Source organism: Alligator mississippiensis, chromosome 2 (genome assembly GCF_030867095.1).
Source record: "Alligator mississippiensis isolate rAllMis1 chromosome 2, rAllMis1, whole genome shotgun sequence".
NCBI classification, from domain to species: domain Eukaryota; kingdom Metazoa; phylum Chordata; order Crocodylia; family Alligatoridae; genus Alligator; species Alligator mississippiensis.
The window spans coordinates 132,411,910-132,433,692 of record NC_081825.1 but is presented as its reverse complement, the minus strand read 5'-3'; the positions used below and the strand labels follow the sequence as shown (position 1 = coordinate 132,433,692).

At 44.3% G+C, this 21,783-nt stretch overlaps 1 protein-coding gene across 9 annotated transcripts in view; it reads right to left on the bottom strand.

Annotated features, from left to right (window-relative positions):
• The window catches only part of INTS10 (integrator complex subunit 10), a 68,320-nt gene that overhangs the window by 29,257 nt on the left and 17,280 nt on the right, over positions 1–21,783 (bottom strand). For 4 of the 9 annotated variants that reach the window (XR_009459878.1, XM_059722155.1, XM_059722158.1 and 1 more), the window contains exons 2-11: positions 20,807–20,874; positions 20,378–20,481; positions 15,575–15,714; positions 14,051–14,132; positions 13,255–13,395; positions 11,958–12,129; positions 11,226–11,395; positions 5,096–5,227; positions 1,628–1,795; positions 150–232 (exon numbers count right to left, since the gene is read on the bottom strand). Coding sequence is in view for 8 of the 9 variants with exons in the window: in XM_059722155.1 (XP_059578138.1) it covers positions 150–232; positions 1,628–1,795; positions 5,096–5,227; positions 11,226–11,395; positions 11,958–12,129; positions 13,255–13,395; positions 14,051–14,132; positions 15,575–15,714; positions 20,378–20,481; positions 20,807–20,874 (1,260 nt within the window). In the remaining variant the exon portion in view is untranslated. Of the gene's footprint in view, positions 1–149; positions 233–1,627; positions 1,796–5,093; positions 5,228–11,225; positions 11,396–11,957; positions 12,130–13,254; positions 13,396–14,050; positions 14,133–15,574; positions 15,715–20,377; positions 20,482–20,806; positions 20,875–21,783 lie in introns of all 9 variants that reach the window. The other 5 variants (XM_059722156.1, XM_014600402.3, XM_059722157.1 and 2 more) reach the window with 3 other exon arrangements.

Genomic DNA, 21,783 nt, shown 5'->3' with positions numbered 1-21,783 from the left:
CTTGCAAACTCAGCTGGATCTGCTGAGTAAGAAAGAGCTGGTAAAGAGGAGTGATGTAACCTGAGCACTCAGTTTTGACTGCAACAAGCACAAAAATGCATAAAATGAAAAAAGTAATGCAAAAGTATGGGTCTCAGTCTTTCATTTACCTGGTAAATGATCATATCTGTGAGGAAGATTCGCAACCAGAGCCAGGTATCTGTCTTCCAGGACAAGCAAATTCTGGTGAATTCTGCACAAGTAATCAGAAAATAGGTTTCAAGTTGGCTAAAAAAACCCACCAAACCCTGTCCCCTACACCTCTCCAAACTCTTTGGCTTAGGCTATTTAGAAACAAAAAAAGATTGGGGAGAAAAAAAAACAGCACGAGCCATTTTATGGTAGATCCTTTCTAGTCCACCTTCTTTACATTTATTTTATTGCTTTTCAGAAAAACAATATCAATTCAACACTACTGATTAATGTTTCATTCCCCCCACAACATACTGAAGATTAATAAATATTGCAAACTTCTAAATGAGAAGCAAAAATGAGAAGAGGAAGAGAAGAAACAAATTCTCTTCATAGTCACAAATCGCTGAGGAAATTATAATGCATGGAAAACTTTGGCAATACTTCCCCACATGGTTATTACCATACTTGTCTGAATCCAAGATGACTTCAAATTTCTCGTGTATAAAATCTAATTACTAGAGGGTTGTCTTAAATTCAAAGTGTTATAATTTACCATGTACAGAAGCTAATTAGTGAAAGGTCATCTTAAAATAAGCCTCTGCCACAGCAGCAGCAGGGGGTGTGGAGCCAGACCCCTGGCCCTTGCTTCCCTGCTCTTGCCCACCCTGGCTGCCCCCACCATGTCTGTGCCTGCCTCCCCTGCTTCCTGTCCCCCTACCCACTGTAGCCTCTCCCCTTGCCTCCAGGCAGTGGTGGTCCTGACTTTGCCAGAAAGAAGTGGCAGCAGGTCCCAGTAGGACTGGGCTAGATCGGGTCTGGAAGGGGGAAGGAGGTGGGGGGGAGGGAAATGGAAGGGGCAGCTTGGGGGAGTTTGGCTGTGCCATCTCATCTGTGCCTCTCCCTCTCCAAATTTCATACATTGGTCTTCCCTGTTTCTGCATCAACCCCCTACCCCCCACCCCACCAAAGCCACATGCCTCTTCCCTTGCCAAACTAGCCATCCCAGCCTAGGGGAGTGACAGCTCAGCTCCAACTTCCAGCCCTGTGCCTGGGGCCAGAGCTGAGCCATCAGCACCTGCCCCAGACCAGTACTCAAATACAAGACAAGGCCCCTCTCCTCCCCCAAATACCGACCGGGAAACAAAAGCTTATCTTGGGTTCAAGTAATTATGGTAGCACACAACTATATGGTACCCTCGTAAAACCTACTTTTTCAAGGAAAGCTAGCTGAATGAATGCAGAAGTATGGAAGATTCCAAGAACAACAAATGGAAAAATACATTCCCAGATAAAGAATAGGATAAAGGAGCCTTGTCAGTTATTTCATACCATTAAGGCCCCCAGAACAAAAGAGAATGTTCAAAAAGTGCATGTAAAGTTTTATTGCTGTTGCTGACAATTCTTGTCTACAGTAAAGAAGAATAAAGGCAGAACTGCCTTCAATTACTCCTACCTTTATCAAGTGATTCCATGGAATAGAGCAGCTCCCAGCTCTCTCTTGCCAGTTTAAAGCTCTCTAATACTTCAATTGAGTTTGGAAGGTCCACTTTATTTATTGTGATATGACGACTTCTCCCCTTCCCAGAAGGGTCTTCATCATCCGAGCTCTGCTTAAGGATCAGTATAAGCAAAAAAAAAAAAAGATTTCCTGTCTTTAACTAAAAATGTTCAAAGAATCCTACAGAACTTTTGCAATACTGAATACAAGCTCCAAGAAATAGATCAGAATGGACTATATCAACTATGAAGACAACAAATGGCATAACATCATAAATAATAGGGCTGTGCAAAGCTTCTGTAGCTGATTTGATTAGGAGGAGATTCGACCCGATTTGAGGACCGAATCTCTGAAACCGAATCGAATCGGGGGACCAAGTAAAAGCTCTGAATCGATTCAAAGAATCCAAATTGATTCAGGAAAAGATTTGCCCGATTTGATCATTCAGCCATAGACTAAACAGGCAGCTGATAGCTGCCTCCAGCTGGTAAGTCTGTTGGGGTTGGGGGAGGGAAGGAGGGATTGGGGCTGGGACAAGCTGCCCAGCTGGGGCAGGGGGCTCAGCAGCGCTGGGAGCGGGGACTCTACCCTGCTGCCGCTTGCTCAGCTGGAGTGGAGGCAGGGGGCATGATGGGGGCACGACTCACTCCAGGCAGAAGGGGGCAAGTGGCAGCAGGGCACAGCCCCCACTCCCAGTGTTGCCATGCCCGCAACCCACACCCTTCCATGCCAACTGGCAAGTGACAGCAGGGCATACTTGCCTCTGCCTGCTGGGACAGAGGCAGGCACAGCTGGGGGAGCTGCAGGAGAAGCCCCCATGGCTGCCCTGCCCAGCCCCATCCCCCACCCAGCCCAGGTCCCAGCACTTAAAAAGCCCTGTACTCACCAGCTAGGGCAGCTCCACGTGTCAGCCAGAGCCTGGCAGCATTCAGCCCCAGCGGCCCCAGCTCCCAGAAAGCGTGTGGAACCCTGCCAAGCTGTGCTGCACCCGCATGATGCAACAGCTGCCATGTTGGGGGGGCGATCCCCGCTGCACCACGCTGTGCAGGGGGGCTCTGCCACAAGCACCCAGAAGCCCCAATTGTCACTCCTGCAAACAATGAGTATGGGGCTTTTTTTTTTTTTTTTTAAAAACTTCAGAGTCATCAGCTGCAGGAGCGGCGAGTGGGATCTCTAGGGGCTTGTGGCAGAGCCCTCCTGCGCAGCGTAGGGCAGTAGGGGGCAGGGGGTTCGCCTCCCCGCCTGGCACCCGTGCGGCAGCTGTCGCATTGCGTGGGTGCAGTGCAGCTTGGCAGGGCACCGCGCACTATCTGGGAGTTGGGACAGCTCCAGCAATCAGCCACAGCCCAGCAATGCTCAGTTCCAGTGGCCCCAGCTCCCAGACAGTATGCGGTGCCCTGTTGAGCCACACTGCACTCACGCCATGGGGCAGTTGCCGTGCTGGTGCCAGGCGGGGGGGGGGCAATTGTCGCTGCCACCCACTGCCCTGCACACCCAGAGGCCGCAATTGCCACAACTGAGTGCAGGACTGTTTTTTTGTTTTTTTTAAAGTGCCAGGACTAGCCTGGGGCCGGGGGGTTAGGGTGTGTGGAGATATAGGGTCGGGCAGGGCAGCCATGGGTGCTTCTCCCATGGCTCCCCCTGCCTGGGGAGAGACAGGCACAGCCAGACCGGAGGAGCTGCCGGAGAACCTGCAGCAGCCCAGCTGTGCCTGCCTCTCCCCAGCCGATCCGAACCACTGAATCTCTGAATCAGTGCCGAATCTTCCAAAGCTAATTTGGCTGAATTGATTCAGGACAGCGATCTGAATCGAATCACTGTCCTCTGAACCAGCCAAATCCTAATCAAATACTTCCCTAGTCACACAGACCTAATAAATACCATTTCTTTTCAAATGAAGTTTAAACAACCATTTATGTGCAACCCCTTGCTCAAGGGGTTGGACTAGGTTAGGCATGGCCAACCATGGCACACATCACAAGTGGCACAGGCAATTTGTGCGTGTGGCATGTGGCACACTGTGGAGGGGGCATGCAGCACAATGGCAGATAGGGCAGGGAGCAGAAAGCAAAACAGTAGATTGGGCAAGGAGCACAGAGCAGGGAGCAGAAAGCAGAGCAGCTGACTGGGCAGGGGAAGGGGATCAGAGTGGCACTCAGAGAGGGCATGGGGCTAATTTGCAGTATGCCTGTCAAAATGGTTGGCCCCATATTGGACTAGAGCAGCAGTTCTCAAACTTTTGCACCTTACGTCCCACCTATGTAAAGTCAAATAATCCTGGTCCCACTGGTTGACAAGCGGGGAGGTAGACCCCCAGAGGTGGGCGGGACCCCCAGCGGCTGATCGAAGTGTGCAAAAGTGAAACTAAATGTTCTGCCGTGGCACTTCCAGGTTTGCTTCCGTGACCTGAGTCCCACCTAGAGGACCTTTCAGTTGAGAAACCCTGGACTAGAGGAGCTTCTAGGGCCCCTTCCAGGCCTTTTCTCCTGTGATTCTAAATAAGTCATTCAGTTACCCTTTGGCCACACCGGGTATTGTCACCCAGATTACACTGGTTTAAGTTGTTCTTGAAGGAAGCATATTGTAAACTAGGACTCCCACCGACTTGTCATTCCTCCCATCATTTTGGCTGCATCAGCAGCCAGGGTCTTCAGGCTTCCCCTCCCTTTCAGCTTCCACTTCCAGCCTCCCTGCCTCAGGGAGTAGTTTGGTGTGGCATAGCACAGCCCACAGTGCTAGGGGAGCCTGCAACTTGGCATTGCCCACATGGCATAGTGCAGCATGGGAGCCTGTGGCTTAGGAGTTGTGGGTGAGATCAGGACACCTGCAAACACGGCAAGATGAGGAAGCCTGAAATTGGGGAGCTGACGGTAGGGGCTGGGCCGCCTGCATGACATGAGCACAGGTGCCCACAGCTTGTGCTGGTTTGGCCTGTATAGCTTGTGGCCCCGACAATGTGCCCCCGGCTGCTCAGAAGATGCACAGTCCTATTGTAAACCAAATCTCAGCCAACCTAAATGCATAAAAGCATATTTCACATCAGATAATTCTTGTAAAAATGTTTTTGCTGAACAAAAATGCAATTTTGTAACAAAGTATTTTTTACTCCTTAAGAAGAGGTAGAAGACTCATATAACCCCACTTACTAAAATACAGTGCAACTGCACTTTACCCAAAGAATCCTGACTGAAAATATAGCAAGGGGGGAAAAATCCACTACATATAGTATTCTGCTCAGCTTTTTAAGGTTAAAGTAAATCACATAATACACAAAGCACTTGCAGAACTACAAAAAAACCCCAAACTGTTTTGCTCTGCTGCTTCTAAACCAAATCTTTCTATTTGCATATTTAATCATAAACAGAATTGGCTATGTTCCAATGCCCAAGCTATCAAGAGCAGAACAGCATAAAGGAATTACCATTGTTTTTTCTCTTCCTTCTGCAAGCTTCCTTTTTTTATGTATGTGCTTGTTGCGCTCGATATCTGTATCGCCATAGACATTAGATACATCCTCAAGGAGAACCAGTGGAACTTGGTTCGGAGCATTTGGCCCTAGGTTTGACAAATAAATTAAAGGTTGCCTGAAATCGAATTTATTAACCAAGTGCCCAATTCAAGAGATTTTTATTCAAAAGAGGAGGAACACATGCAAAAATTAAAAACACTGTGCAAATATTTAAAACACAATGACAATGATGCAGCTGTCTCTGAAAGTAACCTAATGATAGAGATCACGTAGCCTTTGCTGTATGACATCAGGGTTAGTTGCAATCTGTCAGAAAAATCTTAGAATCCCTTTCCAAAAGGGCAGTCACAAGATGCATTAAAGTAGCGTGTATTTTGTCTCCAAGCATCATTTACTTGCAACTAAAAGCAATCATTAAATAACTCAAGTCATTTGTTCCATTTGGCTAACTGCCCTAAAGGCAGCAACCAAAGAAAAATTCCCAAGGTGCTCTTTATGGGAAATCCAAGCAAAGCCCTGACAGACAGTGAGGCTTCAAAGAAGAAATGAGGTCATTATATCATGAGATTTCCATACTCAAGTAACTCATTTATGGTCTGACCCTTACTTCAGCTGTGTGGGATTAAGCTTTTTATGCGGCTGCCAAACCCCAATACCCTTCCCCATTGCTAGGCCCCTATAGAAGTCTAGTTTTGTGGCTAAAACAAAGGACTGGGAGTTCGAAGATCTGGTTTCTACTCCCAACTGTGCCATAAACTTCCTGTGCAATCTTGGGAAAGCACATTTCCTCAGCTGTAAAATGGAGATGATACTTCCCCATCTTTACATGCAATGGGATGCCACTAGTATTTGAAAGAGGGTGCTTTTCTTTCAGATTACAATAAAAATAATGGTTTGCATGACTGCAGAGAAAAGGGTGAGAGGGTGGGAAAACAATTTTCCCATTTCAAAACCTCTATCAGCCAAGGAAGGAGGTAGTATCACTGGGCAAACAAACTGAACGAACCCACTAGAAATATTTATATTTGCAGAAAACTCTGAGCACACTTAGGGCCCCATTTATAATGAGATCATGGAGTTGCTGCATAATTGTACTCCAGAATCTAAACTACTGTTATTTTAGGTGCATTTCTAGCCCTTATTGCTGTAAATAAAGCTTAGTGTCAACCACAGCAGTGACTCTTGCCCAAGTCTGCAGACGGCCTGAAAGCAATGACAGAAGTGTGAATTGCCTCATTCATCATACAGTCTGCTACTTGACTATGTGAAATTACTTACAACTAATTCTTGACCTCTGAAGGGCTACAGTCCCTCTTGAATCCATGCACCATGTAAGAACTCTCACTGATGCAGGTTCAGAGCTGTTGGATCCAGTGGGAAGTTTCTTGTACCATCCCCGCTAAAATAAGTAGGCTCTTTCCTTTACTACTGTAGTCAGATCCTTTCTGAAAAGGACAAGAAGCCTCAATGGTGTGGCTGAGTTCAGCACTACAGATGCTGCAGCAGGAATCAGCAGATGTCGGCATCAGAAGAGCTTATGTCACTCAGGAACTGACTCTGGAGTACTGGAAAGGATGCATGAGAGCCACATGCAAGATCAAGGGCTTGCATGAATGAAGTCCCTTAGGAGTTGCTTCCCCAATTTTCATCAGACAGGATGCAAGTGTATGATAGAGAGAATCAACAGTGTTTGCAAGAAGTAGCATGCTATGTCTTTTTTTGGATTTAAGAGGCTCCAAATGGTAAAAGCTATGGAGTTTGTATGAGGCCCACATAGAGCACACAGACCCAAGAGGTGGGATGCATTGCAACAATAGTGTCCATGACACATTAGCTGTATTTTATAGGTTGAGAAACAGGAGCCTAGAGAGAGTAAATGACTTGGCTGAAATTGTGGGATGTGCTGGACTAGATCAGATGAACAACCTCTCTAGCCTAATGTAACATCCCAGCCAGTGGACAGTGTCAAATGCTTCAGAGGAAGGTGTCAAATATCTGTAAGACATGCTTCTTTATTAATGTGCTCAACTTAATACAGCTGCAGGCATTATTCATGAAAATCTCTTACTCCCCTCTTGAACCCAATGAGCTCCACCCCAGAAGATCCCAAGGAACTGCCACTCCATTCTGTCTCATACTAGGCTGCAGTGGATTGACACACCTTCTTCTGAAGCAGCTGGAACTGTCCACTGTTTGAGGTATTATAGTCGGTACCCCCCATCTCCTTCATGCAGGAAGAGACAGAGCTTGGCTAGCTCGTCTCCCCAGAAACCTTTCCTGTACACAGAGCTGCTCCTCAGCAATTTGCCCTGTGTCACTCTGCTCCACCTCGTACTCTGATTTGAAACAGCTCCTGAGAGGCCCAGGTCCTACCATCAAGGTTTGTATGAGGCTGCCTACCTGGTAGCTGAGTACCTTTCATAGAAATGTCAATACAATTTTGACTGGTGTGTTGATTGAGGCCATTATCTTTTATATTCTGAAATCAGATTTAAGTCCAGTGAGAAGCAAGTAGATGGCTATGGTGGGGGATAAAGATCTAGTCTCATTGCTCATACTCCTTGGGCTCTCTGCCTTCAACACAGTTACTCACAAAATGCTTCTCATCTGTTTGTATAATCTGGCTGAAATAAGTTATACAGAATTGCAATAACTCCAAACAGGATCTGGAAAGTTGCACTTGACAATTGATCCTCTTCTCCACAACCCCTTGCTTGCAGAATCCCCAGGTCAAATCTTAGCACCCTCTCCAGACTACCTGGATAAAGGCTGGATGCCTTGGGTCCTTGTTACTAACATCTACAAGCATGCAAGTTGGGTTACAATACAGATATTGCACCACTTGGGCAAGATTGCCACCTTGATGCAGAACTTTCCAAAATGAACCTAGAAAGACTGAAGAGATACTCAGGGTAGGAAGAAGGTTAAATTAGGTGGAGACATAATGGAGGCCTCTGCTGATGAGGCACATGATTTATTACTATGCTGCTTCAGTGGCTTGAGCTACTAAAAACGCACGTTACCCTTACTCTCTGCATCCATTTCATTTCTGATGCTAATGCAAAGACTTAGTTCTAATCTTCAAAGGCATCATTGAATAGCTCAGGGCACAGCTGCACAGGACAGCACTCCTTTGACCAGGCACAAGGCACCAAGACCATTGCATTTCCCTGACCCATCGCTAACAGAACTGAGGATGAAACTCAGTGAGAAACAGAGACAAACCACTTGCAAATGGAGACAAGGGACTGGTGTTTGCAGAGTAATCAGCTGCCAGTTTGGAAGCTTCCCAATCACAAGAGAGATATGAATGTATAAAACAAGAAAGCAAGAGATAGTATCTTAGGATCTTAGACAACAGGATCAGAACTTTTTAGATCCACTACCAAACACAGCATATAGAATTTAACTGTTCAGCACTCAGATATCATACTGATGGTAGGCAGAGAGGAATCTCAGAATTTTTTATGACAATGAGATCCACAGGTTAATAATGAACTGGGCAAAACAAGTGCCTAGTTAAGTCTGTTGCCTTCAATGCTCTTGGAAGTTTACTTGCTCTGCATAAAACAGGGTAAATAGGATTCAACCAACTGATTTTCTCCAAACCATTATAAAAATGATCCTGCCTCGAGCAGTAGGTTGGACTCAGACCACCTCCTGAGGGCCCTTTGGCTACTTTCTAACACTAAGCAAGCCCGAGGCGAAAATGGAAATTCAATCTTTGCAGGTTAGTCCAAGCTGCAGATTGAACCAATAAGCAAGTGAAAAACATTCACTTCTGATTCCAGAAATACGGCCACAAGTCTGCAGTGGTACAGGCCAGAAGCCAGGGGGTGCTACAGCATACCCCCCTGCTTGGCTGAAGCAAACAGCTTAGGCCAAAGCCCATTCTAAGAGTGGGGACTTGCGGGGGAGGTGCAAAGCATCTTGGGATGCTAGAGGCCTGTGAATTAATTTGAATCTGGAGGGGATTTGGGACAGAAGTTCAATAAACCGATTTAACTTAAAATCAGAACCAGTTTCTGATCACTTATATCAGTTTATGTGTAATTTCTGTCCCTAGCCTTTTAGCGCTACTTTTCTATGATTACATTGTGTTATAGAGGTCTATCATGGTATAGTTTCATTTGGACCAGGAAACACATTTACATTTTTACTGATATAAGTGATCAGAAACCGGTCACCATAGCAGAACAGAAGCTTGTCACACAAAACCAGTCTGTACCCAAAACAGAAGTCTGGCACACGGACTGGTTTTAAAATGGTAGAACCCATTTTAAAACCAGTCTGAGATTTTGGTCTAAGATTTGCCCCCCCTTGCCCCAGCCTCTCCCCTCAAAGGGCAAATACGTGTTATGTTCACTACCAATCTAAACTATGCCACTTACAGAAAACTGCGTAACTTAGATTGATTATGCCTCAGGTTTCTGAATGTCTGTACCTAGCTTTGCTGTTTCAACTGAGCCATAATCTTTTCCCTCTCCTTTTTAGATTATAAGGTTTTCCGTGCCTTTCGTCTTTTTTCATATTATTTAATTGAATCTACTTCACTTAAATCTTTACATCTTAAGATTTCCAAACATTTTCATACCATGGTTCCCAGTTTGAGACTGACTGCGCATGGACCATCTCTCTTCCTATTAATGATCGAATACCATCTCTATAGCCATGGCAGCAATTACTTCCAAGTGAAACTAATATTACAAAATAGTTCAATGTATTTTATTATTTCTTAAATTGATTTGCTAGCTGGGAACAAGGAGGAAAGTCAACAGCATGTAACTAGCCAACTGACTCTGGACCCCCAGCAAGTGCTTTGCAGATTGCAGTTTGAAAATAACATCTCTACACAGTAAGTCACTTGCACAGCTGATCTTCTGCCCTGTTTTCTGACTACCAGGTGCATATCCTTCCTTTTTAATCAAAGGCATCTGGAACTTGCACATATGGCTGATTCATGGCTCAAGTACTTCATAGTCTCACATGTCTTTTACTTTTCTCATTCTTAATTGATCAAACAATGGGAAAAAAAGAAATCCACTGGATGAATTCATAAAACATTAAAATTACCAAACTGCTTTTTTAAAAATATGATTTGCTGTTTAAAATCACTAAGCCTTACAATCTACAGATATGCATTGATTTCTAAATGGTAGTGTACTTTATGTAAAGTTATTGTGCTATATTGCATATTTAATCATTCAACATAATTTATGAAATCTAACAAAAAAACCCATGTAATCACAAGCACAAATGAAGAGAATTTAAACTTCTGCTTTCCTTATTAATGCAACAAGTCCTGATTTATGAATGTTTTTCAATAGGAATGTTTGCAAGGAATTTCCTTGGGTGTAGGTGAAACAGGAGGGAATAAATGCTGCTTATGGGGCTTGGATGTTCTGGCCAGTGAAGCGATTTGGCTTGGTAACTCTCAAATATAGCCTCTGCAAGCCAGTCAAAATAGAGTTTCAACCATCTCCCTCCTCAGCTTCTGGACCATGTCTAAAAATCTAAGCAAACTGTGACCAATTCAGGGAATCTCAAACTTTCTGGTATGCTCTAGTTTTAGATTTCATTGGGGAAAAATTGAGATCAAGACGCAAATGTTAAACATTCAACTTTTAAATGACTTAAGGAATAAGCCCTGAAGAAAAAATGTTTAATGAGCTGTATAAAACAAGCCAACTCTGAAGTTTCTAATGTCAAATGTTATTGAATTGTCTGTATTTTATTAACAGAACATAGAGAAGAAAGTCTTTTTTCATGTATTCATAACTCAAAAACAGCCCCTCTAATTTTGTCAAATTTTCCAAATTGCCTCTGGACTCCGTGCATGCATGGAAAATTTAAGCTCTAAGAGATTAGGTACGAGACTACTATGAGCAATAATAAAAAAAGGAAGAGGGTTAACAGAAGCTGGAATAACAACCTTAAGTGCAACAACAGAAGCTATGCCAGAAGCTTTATGACTCAAAATGTATCTTTAGAAGAAAAAATTTCTCTTGCTTAAAATAATGATTCCAGAAAAAGTTACATTGTTAATATCTGGAAGATCTTTCCACATTAGTCTTTAACACTAACCTTGGAAGAGAGAGGGCTGGATGTTGCTGACATACTGGAACGCATTCTTAAAGAAGACCAACATTGCTGAATAGACTACTTGATTCTTATACTTAGCATGGGCTTCACTATCAAAGTTACTAATGTATCTGCAAAGGTCTTTCATTCTGTGTAAGATATCACCAAAACTTCTGAGGGATAAAATAAAAAAACAATACAAGGTATTACAAAGACTTCTAAACCAAAGAAAAGCATACGCAACTATGCATTTCAAATTTGGTAATAGTCACGACATTGGGAAGCAGAAAAAACACAGATGCTGCCCTAGTAAAAAACACAATATAATCAGCAAGGAAATTGATGCATCTAGGAGAGCAACTCTGTTCAGCACTGTACTTAAATGGTGTTGAATTAGTGTTTTTAATCTGCGCTTGCAATTGAGTGCTCATGCATGAAGCAGATTCTTGATGAAGTTCAGTGGCAGCCATCCATGTCTTTTGTTATCAAAGAGGAGCTTTGCAATGGTAAATCAAGCTCCTGAGCCAATATGTTTCTAAGTAGAGTTTAAAGGTCCACAGAGCCTATGTCCCAGCTTTTTATTGGATGCTTCCAAAAAATACTGAACTGAGATAATATAAAATGCCTAAAATTCAACTTATTTTATAGTCCATTTTTATTGAAATATTGAAAAGAAAAACTTTTTGAGGGTCAGTAATTTAGACAGCCAACTATGATAAGGGATCAATTTCTCACCTTCTCCCTTTCTCCATCTGCCATTCACACCTCATTCCCACAATAGATAGTATCTTAAACAGCCTCTCCCACGGGTCTGTAATCTGAGATGATTTCTCAGTCAGACCCTCTATTATATACTTCTGAGAGTTACGCTTGCTTGGAGACATGAGATCAGAGGAATCTTGTGAACCTGTGTGGTCAGAGGAGAGGGGGAAGTACAGTGAAGTCTGGTTAATAAATCAGGGGAATACCTGAAAGATCACTGTAGGTCTTACTAGTCAGTGCACTCCATACTTACCAACCCTACTGATTTACATAAAACATTCTGGTTAGTTCATTATCTGATAAAGCATAATCAGTCATATTCAACATAATTTGTGACAGCATCTTTTACATTTATCTTGTGTTTAAGAAAGGGATAAGTTCTTCCTCATCCATCATCTAGGGACTGTTGCAGAGTGTTAAACTGGCACATATCTGTAAGCAGAAAAAAACTGGGCAGGTGCTCCCAGGGGCATGAGGAGTCCAATCCTACAAGAGAATTCCCTGGGCGCATAGGATCAGGCCCCTCAAGCCCTCGGAGAGCCTGCCCAAGGTGATGGGAAAGTATATGCAGCTCTTGGCTGTTCATACCTTAAAGCAAGCAAATGTCCACCACTAAATAGTGGCAAAATCTGATCTTCTCACTCTCACTCTGATGAAATAGTACTACTCTACTACCTACCTACTACCTACTCTGACTCCAGCATCTGATGAAGTAGGCTGTTGCTACAAACTGGCTCAGTGAGGCATAAGGCAGTAGTTATCAAACTTTTAAGGCTCCCAGCACCCTTCCATAATGTCTATGAACTGAACAGCACCAACTTTCACTAACAAATGTATTTACTACTTAGCTCCTCAACAGAGGAAGGAAAGAAGGAGCAAGAACTTAGCTCCTCACACAGACCAGCAGGGACAAGCATTAACTTACCCAAAGCCAAGCCTGTACTTATCTCCTTGAACAGAGATCGGCAGAGAAGAGCAAATACTTTTCTCCTTGCGCTGTATGGCACCCTCAAAAGGATCTTGTGGCATCCCAATGTGCCATGGTACCCCGCAATGAATACTACTGCTCTAGGGTGCCACCCTGTTCTACCTTCTGCCTGTTTTCAGACTAATATGGCTAAACGCATCTCTAATGCTGAACTCTGTGGGTATATGACATGAAATGTCATAAAATGTCATCTGTTCATTTACACTGGTCTCTTAACTGTTTATCTTCTCCATAACAGATTTCAATGTCATCTGACACACACACAAAAAAAAGTGTTCTTACCTTGGTACTGATTTTCAGTTTGTGTAGATCTAGTCACATAATTAATGTAAAATTCTGCTGCTTTGTTCAGGTATTTGTACAACAAACTGGCAGGAAGCCGAACATCGGGGTTGTTAATTATTAGAGGAAGAACGTCACAAACTAAAAGGTGAAAAAACATCCATGTTAAGTTTGGACCCTTATTTAGCCTCCACAAGTAACAGTAAAACCAAACCTAACCATACACATTTCCAGAACCTTCCATCTAGGCAAGTAGCACAACAGTTAGCCACAAACTGTTGCATGGAACCTGTATATGCCACATTTTTTTTTTACCAGTTTGACAATCAGTTCAATTTATTCTGATTTTAAGACCTGCTCAAGCCAAGTTGACCTGGTTTAAGGTGGACTAACATGTTTTCAAATGAAGCAGCTCCCTGACCTGAGTGTATTGAAATAAGTTCCCTAAACATAGGTCAAGCCACCTTAAATTGGCTTCATATGATTTCAGAACTGGTCAGTAAGTTTCCCCTGTCTAGGCAGGTCTTCAGTGTTTGCATCTGTTAACAATTTAGAGTATAGAAGAATTGACGGAATTACCATTTTTACAAACAGAAGCTATATAAACACCATCTAAATCTCTTTTGGCATAAAGGTAATAGATCAAATGAAAGACCTTCACTGCATGACTACTGATAGGATTGCCAACTCCTTGAACATACATCACTTAATTAATACTAACTTGGGCTGAATAGTTCTTAGCAGATGGTACTAAGCTTTACTATACAGCCCTATAATAAAAAGCGGATTTACTTACCAAATAATTTCCTAAAGCAATTAACTGGGGATTCTTGGTCTTCAATACTTTCAGCCTCTAATAATGTTTCTCCCAGGCCCACCTGTGCAGAAAGTGGTGCAAATGAAACTAACTAATTAGCACATTCAGAAGAATATCTGTAGCATTTCCTCACTTCTTGAGGCTGCCACCCCAAGCAACTTTGCAACTTTCAATTATAATTTAAAGTTAAACCATCACCTTTTAGTTTTTATGAAGGAAATGTCAGGGACAAACAGTCCAAGATCAAGTTGTGTGTATGTAATTATGTTGCAACAATATTGCAGTAAATATAGACATCAACTTAGTTATACAACTGTCAATCTGCCAAGGGAAGTTGTAGAATCTACTTTCTTGGATACTTTCAAGTAAGTAATGCATAGATATCCCAGATGGTTTAGGAGTAGCACACTTGCAGCTGTGCAGTGGGTTGGACTAGATCAGTGTTTTTCAACCCATGGGTTGCAACTCGGAAGTGAGTCCCAGGAGTATATGAAACTGTTGCGAACAAATTAAAAAAAATGGATTAACAAACTTTAAAAATGGATTCTCCTTTAAAGGAAAAAAACCATGGCTTTTCCCTTGGAAGCTGGCAGACCTGGGCTGGCCCCAGCTGTCTTACCTGGGGTCTTGGGGGCCTCCTGGGGTTGTAGAAGTGGCAATGCGGAAGTCTAGCCAGCTGCCAGAGTGTAGCTCTGGATGGCTACGCTCCAGTTTTGAGTGGTGCACGCTACCCCCTCAAGCGCCACTCTGCTCTTTTTTTCTGTGTTTTTTTTTACTCCTGGATATCTAGGGGTCAAAAAAACAACCATGTCCTGCTCCTTTGCAGTGCAGAGAACAACTGAACGTGCAGTATGTGGTGCTGCAGACACATACCACATGGCTGCACTTGTCTGGACATGGCCATTGAAGCTCAGCTCCTGCAAGGAGCTGTTTGGGGTCCCTCTGCCGCACACATGGGGGTGCTGGGGCCTGGGGGCAGTTGGTTGGGAGTGAGGGGCACTGGGTCAGTACTGGCCATCTATGTTTATAAATGGGTCCTGGTACAAAAAAAGTTGAGAATCACTGGACTATGTTATCCCTGAGGCCCCTTACAACCCTACCAATCTACAATTCCACTTTCTCCCACTCTTCTCTAGATTAGAGTTAACTGTGAAGTACTGAAACAGCGTCCCTCCCTTGGACACTAAATTTCATTTTAACATGAGATTACAATGATTTTCCATATTCCTCTTTTGTGGTCCAAGCTTACATTAAATACAGACTCTTCTATGGATTTTACAATGCAAAATATTATTTTGTTTGCCTCTGTTTATTTTAAGCTCATATCTTTTACTGGATGTTCAGAAGGTATAGTAATGACAGCATCTGACAGCTGTCTGCATTGATAGCTACAAGGTCAGAATTAAAAATATCGAATCAATTTCACAAACCAATGACTTGCAGACAACACCTGAAAAACCAGGCTGACAAGTGAACAGTGATAAGGAGCTAGTTTTCTCTTACCCCATGCTGTATCACAGTTTCTGGGAAGCGCCGTAGCAACAGCAATAGCATTTCCGCCCGTTCCAGAGTATTAAAACACTGCTCGGTGGCTTTCAGTAACATTTCACACTGGACACGACCAGGAAGAGTCTCAAATAAACCTAGAAAAGGAAAACCGATATTGAAATTTAAAAAAACCCTTCAATGGCCATGTTCAAACAATTGCAGCTGTGTGGTATGCGTCTGCAGCACCACATACTGCACATTCAGTTGTTCTCTGCACTGCAAGGGAGCAGCACATGGTTGTTTTTTCTGACCCCGAGATATCCAGGGGTCAAAAAAACCCACAGAAAAAAAAAGCAGAGTGGCGCTTGAAGGGGCAGTGTGCGCCACTCAAAACTGGAGCCTAGCCATCCAGAGCCACACTCTGGCAGCTGGCTGGGCTTCCACACAGCAGGACTGCCACTTCTACAACCCCAGGAGGCCCCCAAAACCCCAGGTAAGACAGCTGGGGCCAGCCCAGCGCTGGCCCTATCCTCCCCCTATCCCACCTGAAGTAACCTGCTATGCGCCAGAGGGTGCATGGCACAGGCGTTCCCCAGGGACATCTAACGGCAGCACAAGGTGTGCCGCTACTAGTTGTCCCCAGGGAACCAAATGTCCATGCAAGTGTGGATGCACCCAGTGTGTCTTAACTTAGGATAAAAAAAGAACAGGTAACGGCTGATCCTTAGTTTTATCAAGACATCACACAGCAGGTGTGTGTACCTGATGCATAAGTGGCAATTTAAAGAAATTCCATTATGTGAATGTGGCAAGTTTCAACGAACTGAGCATATAATAAATGACCACTCAAAAGATTCTTTTTCTGGAGGAATAACAGAACTTCTTAAGTTATCTCCTGCAGCCCTTGACTGGTTAACTCAGGTCTTAGACTACAGTTATTGCTATTCTCCTAAATAAAGGGGGGAGGTCATCTTATTGTTTAGAGCTACAAAGGTAATATTATGCTGTTCTTGCCAGAAGTATCAGGTACTGAATAAAGAACCTATTTTGACATTTGGGAGAACAAGCATACTCAATTAACTTGATTATTCTGATTACAAACCTACATTCTCCTTCTCCAAAGAAAGCCATAACAACATTGCATTTGACTTATAGGCAGGGTTGACCTATAATTGCTCCTTTGGGCTAGGGACAGAAGTTACACATAAGCTGATTTAAGTGATCAGAAACTGGTTTAAATCCGTAACAGAACAGAAGCTCAGTACACATAAACTAGTTTCAAAATGGCTGAAACTGGTTTATGATAAACCTGGTGGAATGTAGTATCAGACCTAATTGATTTGGGTCAAACTTCTGTCCCAGACCCCTTCCTGGTTTTAAGTTAAATCAGAGTTCCGCAGCATCCCAGCAGGGCTGTGTTCTCTTCTCCCAAAGGCAGGGCTGGCCCTGCCCCTTTACTCTCTAGCCCGAGCAGGGATGTGGGCATGGTCCCGTTAAGGAAAAGTGGGCAGGGAGGGGGTTAATTCTTTCTTTCATCCCTTTCCCCACAACCTGCCGCAGCCAGAGTCTGCCTGTCTGTGGACGAGCAGGCAGCCAGGGCTGCCAGACCCCAGATGTGGTCCCTGGGGCCCGAAGGACCAGAGGGAGAAATTAAACCCCTCCCTTCCCCCTTAGCCTTAATGGGGCCATGGCAGGACAGTGTCTAGCTATGCCCCCCTCCTCCGCCACTGAAGCAGCAAGGGGAAGGGGAGGAAGAGGGGCACCAGCCTCTGTCAGGGTGTCCCAGGGAACGCAAGCATGGAGAAGGTTTACTCCCCCATTCCCTTCCCTGTCCCACCAGCAGACACCGCAGCTGTCCCAGCATGACCCCATTAAGGCTAAGGGGGCAGGGAGGGGGTTAATTCCCCCCCCCCCACTCTCACTTCTGGTCTGAGCCATTGTAGGCACGTGCCTGCATTTCCGGAATAAAAACTGAATGTCTATCCACTTGTAAATCAGTTCAATCTCTACAGATTAGACTAACCTGCAGAGACTGAATCAATTCAGGCTTGGGCTTTTTGAATGTCTGTTCCTAGCCTTACAGGCTTGGCTTTTGTCCTTGCAGTATCTCTGTTCATGCAGTAAAAATACAGAACCAGAATTTTTTCACTGCACCTTTTATTTGAGTATTTTCAGTGAATTTAACCCTTTCAGTCCTTTCCTTTGTTTTGTGATTCTTCTGTGGAATTTATAACAGCAGCAGCAGTGCAGGGGCTTTATCTGTATTAAGCCCACAAACTTGTGTTCAGGGAAAAAGCTGTTTTTCCAAAAACTGAACCTGGAACACGGGGTTGCCTTATATCTAGAACAATACAGTTGTCAGGCAAAAGCTGTTGGTTAAATAAAGCCAATTTAAATTAAAAAATTATGTTATTATGGTGCACAGGAATATTGGGGTTATAATCATTTAATATTTGTTACTTTAAGATATGTGATTGCATCTTCAGGAATCCCCATTTGGATTTGTAATCATTAACTATGCATTTTGATAAATAATTTGTTTATCAGGCCACCATCTCCTATAACATCCTTTAGAATCTATCAGAATTTTATATCTCAAGTAAAGGCCCAGGTCAGCGTTGACATACTGCAGCCATTCTATTTATTTACTGGAGTCTGGCTCAATAGTAGAATTCTACATATTCCTGATACATGTTTTGGGAGATATTTATGAATGTTTGGAACTACACTGTGTTCACAGATTTTATACAAACTCTTCTTCTCTACTCACACCACAGACTCTACTAACTAATATAGTGCATGTCCTTAGCCAGTTTGCCAGACTCAAGTGCAAGTCACACTACCTGTGGTTTGTCAAATGATCTGCTAGCCAACATTAATTCATTAGGAAGGGCTGGCTACTAATAGAGAAGCAGAGCAAGTAGTTTCATAGTAGTTAGGGGTCAGAAGGGACCTAAATAGATCATCTAGTCTGACCCCCTGCCACTGGCCAGAGCACACGCTGGGATCACATGACCCCAGACAGGTGTTCATCCAACCTCTTACTGAATTTACCCATGGTAGGAGCAAGGACCATTTCCCTAGTTAGTTGGTTCCAGATCCCAGCCACCCTAACAGTGAAATAGTGCCTCCTACTCTCTAACCTGAACCTATTCTCCAGCAGCTTCTGGCTATTGTTCCTCATCACCCCAGGTGGTGCTGGGGGAGAATAGGACCCTTCCTATTTGCTGCTGATCTCCCCTAATAAGTTTGTAGGCAGCCACCAAATCCCCCCTCAGCCTCCGTTTGCTGAGGCTGAACAGGTTCAGGTCCCTCAGCCTCTCCTCATAGGGCCTGTCCTGTTGTCCTCCAACCAAGCAGCTGGCCCTCCTCTGAACCCTCTCAAGGCAGGCCACATCCTTCTTAAAGCATGGTACCCAGAACTGGATGCAGTACTCCAATTGAGGCCGGACCAATGTCACATAGAGGGGCAGTATCACCTCTCTGGACTGGCTTGAGATGCATCTTTGGATGCGCAGCAAGGTACGGTTGGCTTTGCTGGCTGCGGTCTGACATTGGTGGCTCACGTTCATCTTGGAGTCAATAATGACTCCAAGATCCCTTTCCACCTCTGTGCTCTCAACGGGGAGCTCCCCAGCTTTTAAGAATCCACAGCATACATTCTCCCCAGGTGCAGCACCCTGCACTTATCCACAGTAAAGCCCATCCTATTACCATCTGCCCACTTCTGTAGTCTGTCTAAAAGTAATTGCAGCCTCTCTCTCCCTTCGAGTGTGCCTACCTCTCCCCACATCTTGGTGAATTCTGCAAACTTAGACAATGTGTTTTCCACCCCCTCGTCCAAGTCGCTGATGAAGATGTTGAACAGTGTAGGCCCCAGGACTGAGCCCTGGGGGACCCCACTATTCATATCCCACCAGGTCGAGTACGACCCATTCACCACCACTCTCTGGGTGCATCCCATCAGTCAATTTCTGACCCATCCAACTGTGTAGGCATCAGTGTCACAGTCGCTCAATTTATTAATGAGAATGGAGTGAGAGACAGTGTCGAAGGCCTTCTTAAAATCCCGAAAGACTACGTCCATGGTGACACCATCATCCAGGGATTTAGTTACCTGGTCATAAAAGGCCATCAGGTTGGTCTGGCAGAACCTACCTTTGATGAACCCATGTTGATTTCCTCTGGGCATGATCTTCTCCGCTGGCCCCTCACAGATGTGATCCTTGATAATTTTTTCAAGGATTTTCCCCAAGACTGATGTGAGGCTTATGGGCCTATAGTTTCCTGGGTCCTCCTTTCTCCCTTTCTTATAGATGGGGACCACATTAGCTAGTTTCCAATCTCCAGGCACCTGGCCCGTGGACCACGATCGCTTGTACAGCTGGGCCAAGGGCACAGCAATGACCCCCATGAGCTCTCTCAACACCTGTGGGTGGAAGGCATCAGGGCCCGCAGATTTAAAAACATCCAGCCCTTCCAGAAGATCCCTAACTACTTCTGCGCAGGCCCGAGGCCTGGCAGTACTATCCCCAAGATTGCCCCTACCTATGGTGGGAGAGCTGTCCTGGTCCCTGTCCAAGAAAACAGAGGCAAAGAATTTGTTAAAAATTTGCTCATCTGGCTTGCTCCTTACTGAATGTCAGCTATTAGCTCATTTCATCCCTTGTATCTCTTTTGAGGCTGAACTGGCTATGAGTCCCAATAAACACAGGGAGCTCACCACACTGGAACTTGCAGTTGCTAAACTGGATTGATAACCTGGGGTTTGATTCCAGATTCCTACTACAGTCCTTCCAGTGAATTAGTGGCTCTTACCTCTTAAAAACTGGGTCTGCTTATCCTGTGAGTCATTTCGTAAGGCCGATGTAATAACGCTAATCTCCCTCCACACCACTGGTTGGTCTGGAAAATTCACAAACCTGGGATAAAGTGTCAGACAAAAAAGTTAGAACTATTCCCAATCTGTTTCAAAATAGAAGCATAGCTATGAAAGCATCAATGTGGAGAAATGCAAAAAAGTGTTTCACTTTTCAGGATGACTTGTTTTTTTAAAAAGACAGTAAGGTCTGATTTGTATCCAGACAAATGACTGATTGCGTCATAACAGCATTAAATTTTTGGAAATTCTTATATGAACAGTTTATGATAAAAGTATGATGCTGTGTTTCTAGAGCTCTCTGACTAGCTACATTTCAAATAAGCTTTCAGAAGAGAATTAAACAAAAAAATCTCACTGTTACTTACATGTCATACAAGAGTCTGCCTGCTGATGCTGTCCGTTCAGCATTCCTTTCAATAGTGTACATCTCATACTGCAATACACAAAAAGGGGAATTAGCTGAACTACATATTCTCATGTCCCTGCTTGGTTCTTCCAAACTGAATACTACTACTAACTTGTTATACTATACCCATAGTAAAAAAGTAAATAAATAAAAAAAAGCTCAGTGGAAAAACTAACAAATGATAGCAAAATGTCTACAACTACTTAAAACTAGTAATTTACCACCACAGGTTTAAGTATTACTACCAGGGCTATAACTTTTTTTTTAATTTAAGCAAAGTAACACACTAAATTCCATCAATTCCCAAGCAGAGCTTACTCAGGGAGTTGCCTAGCCAAACATGGTTCAAAACTGTATTTTTTTTGAAAAACAAGCTTTTACCAAGCCCAAGACCAATTGGCGGCATTGCAACCTGCAAGTGGCAGTAGCGCACCACTGGCACTTCTGAGCACATCACTGACACTTCTGGATGAGTGCAATCGGCCGCAGGGGGAAAACTTCTCCTGGCACTCCCACTCCCTGGCCGGCACTCTCAGGGGGGGCACGAGAGCTCTCACTTGCCCCTCCTGCCCAGGAATGCTGGCTGTCAGGGGGTGCACCAGCACTCTCAGGGGATGCACATATTTCCCCATGCACCCCCTATGCATTGCCACTGACTGGGCCACAAGTGGTTTGTGGGGAGGACAGTTTCCTTCCACTGCGTGCACTCCCAGGGGAGCAGGAGGGACTCATGCCCCCCAGATCTGTGCACAGAGCAGGGGCAGGCTGCCAGCTGTAGGCTTGGGCTCCCCACCTACCCTGCCTACCTCTGCAGCCCAGCAGAGTGGACCGGGAGTGGCAGGACAGAGCAGGGCCAGGAGGGGAAGTTCCTTGCTGTTACTGCAAGCCCTGCACTGTCCTGACAACTTTCCCCCTGCTCATCCCAGAGCAGCAAAG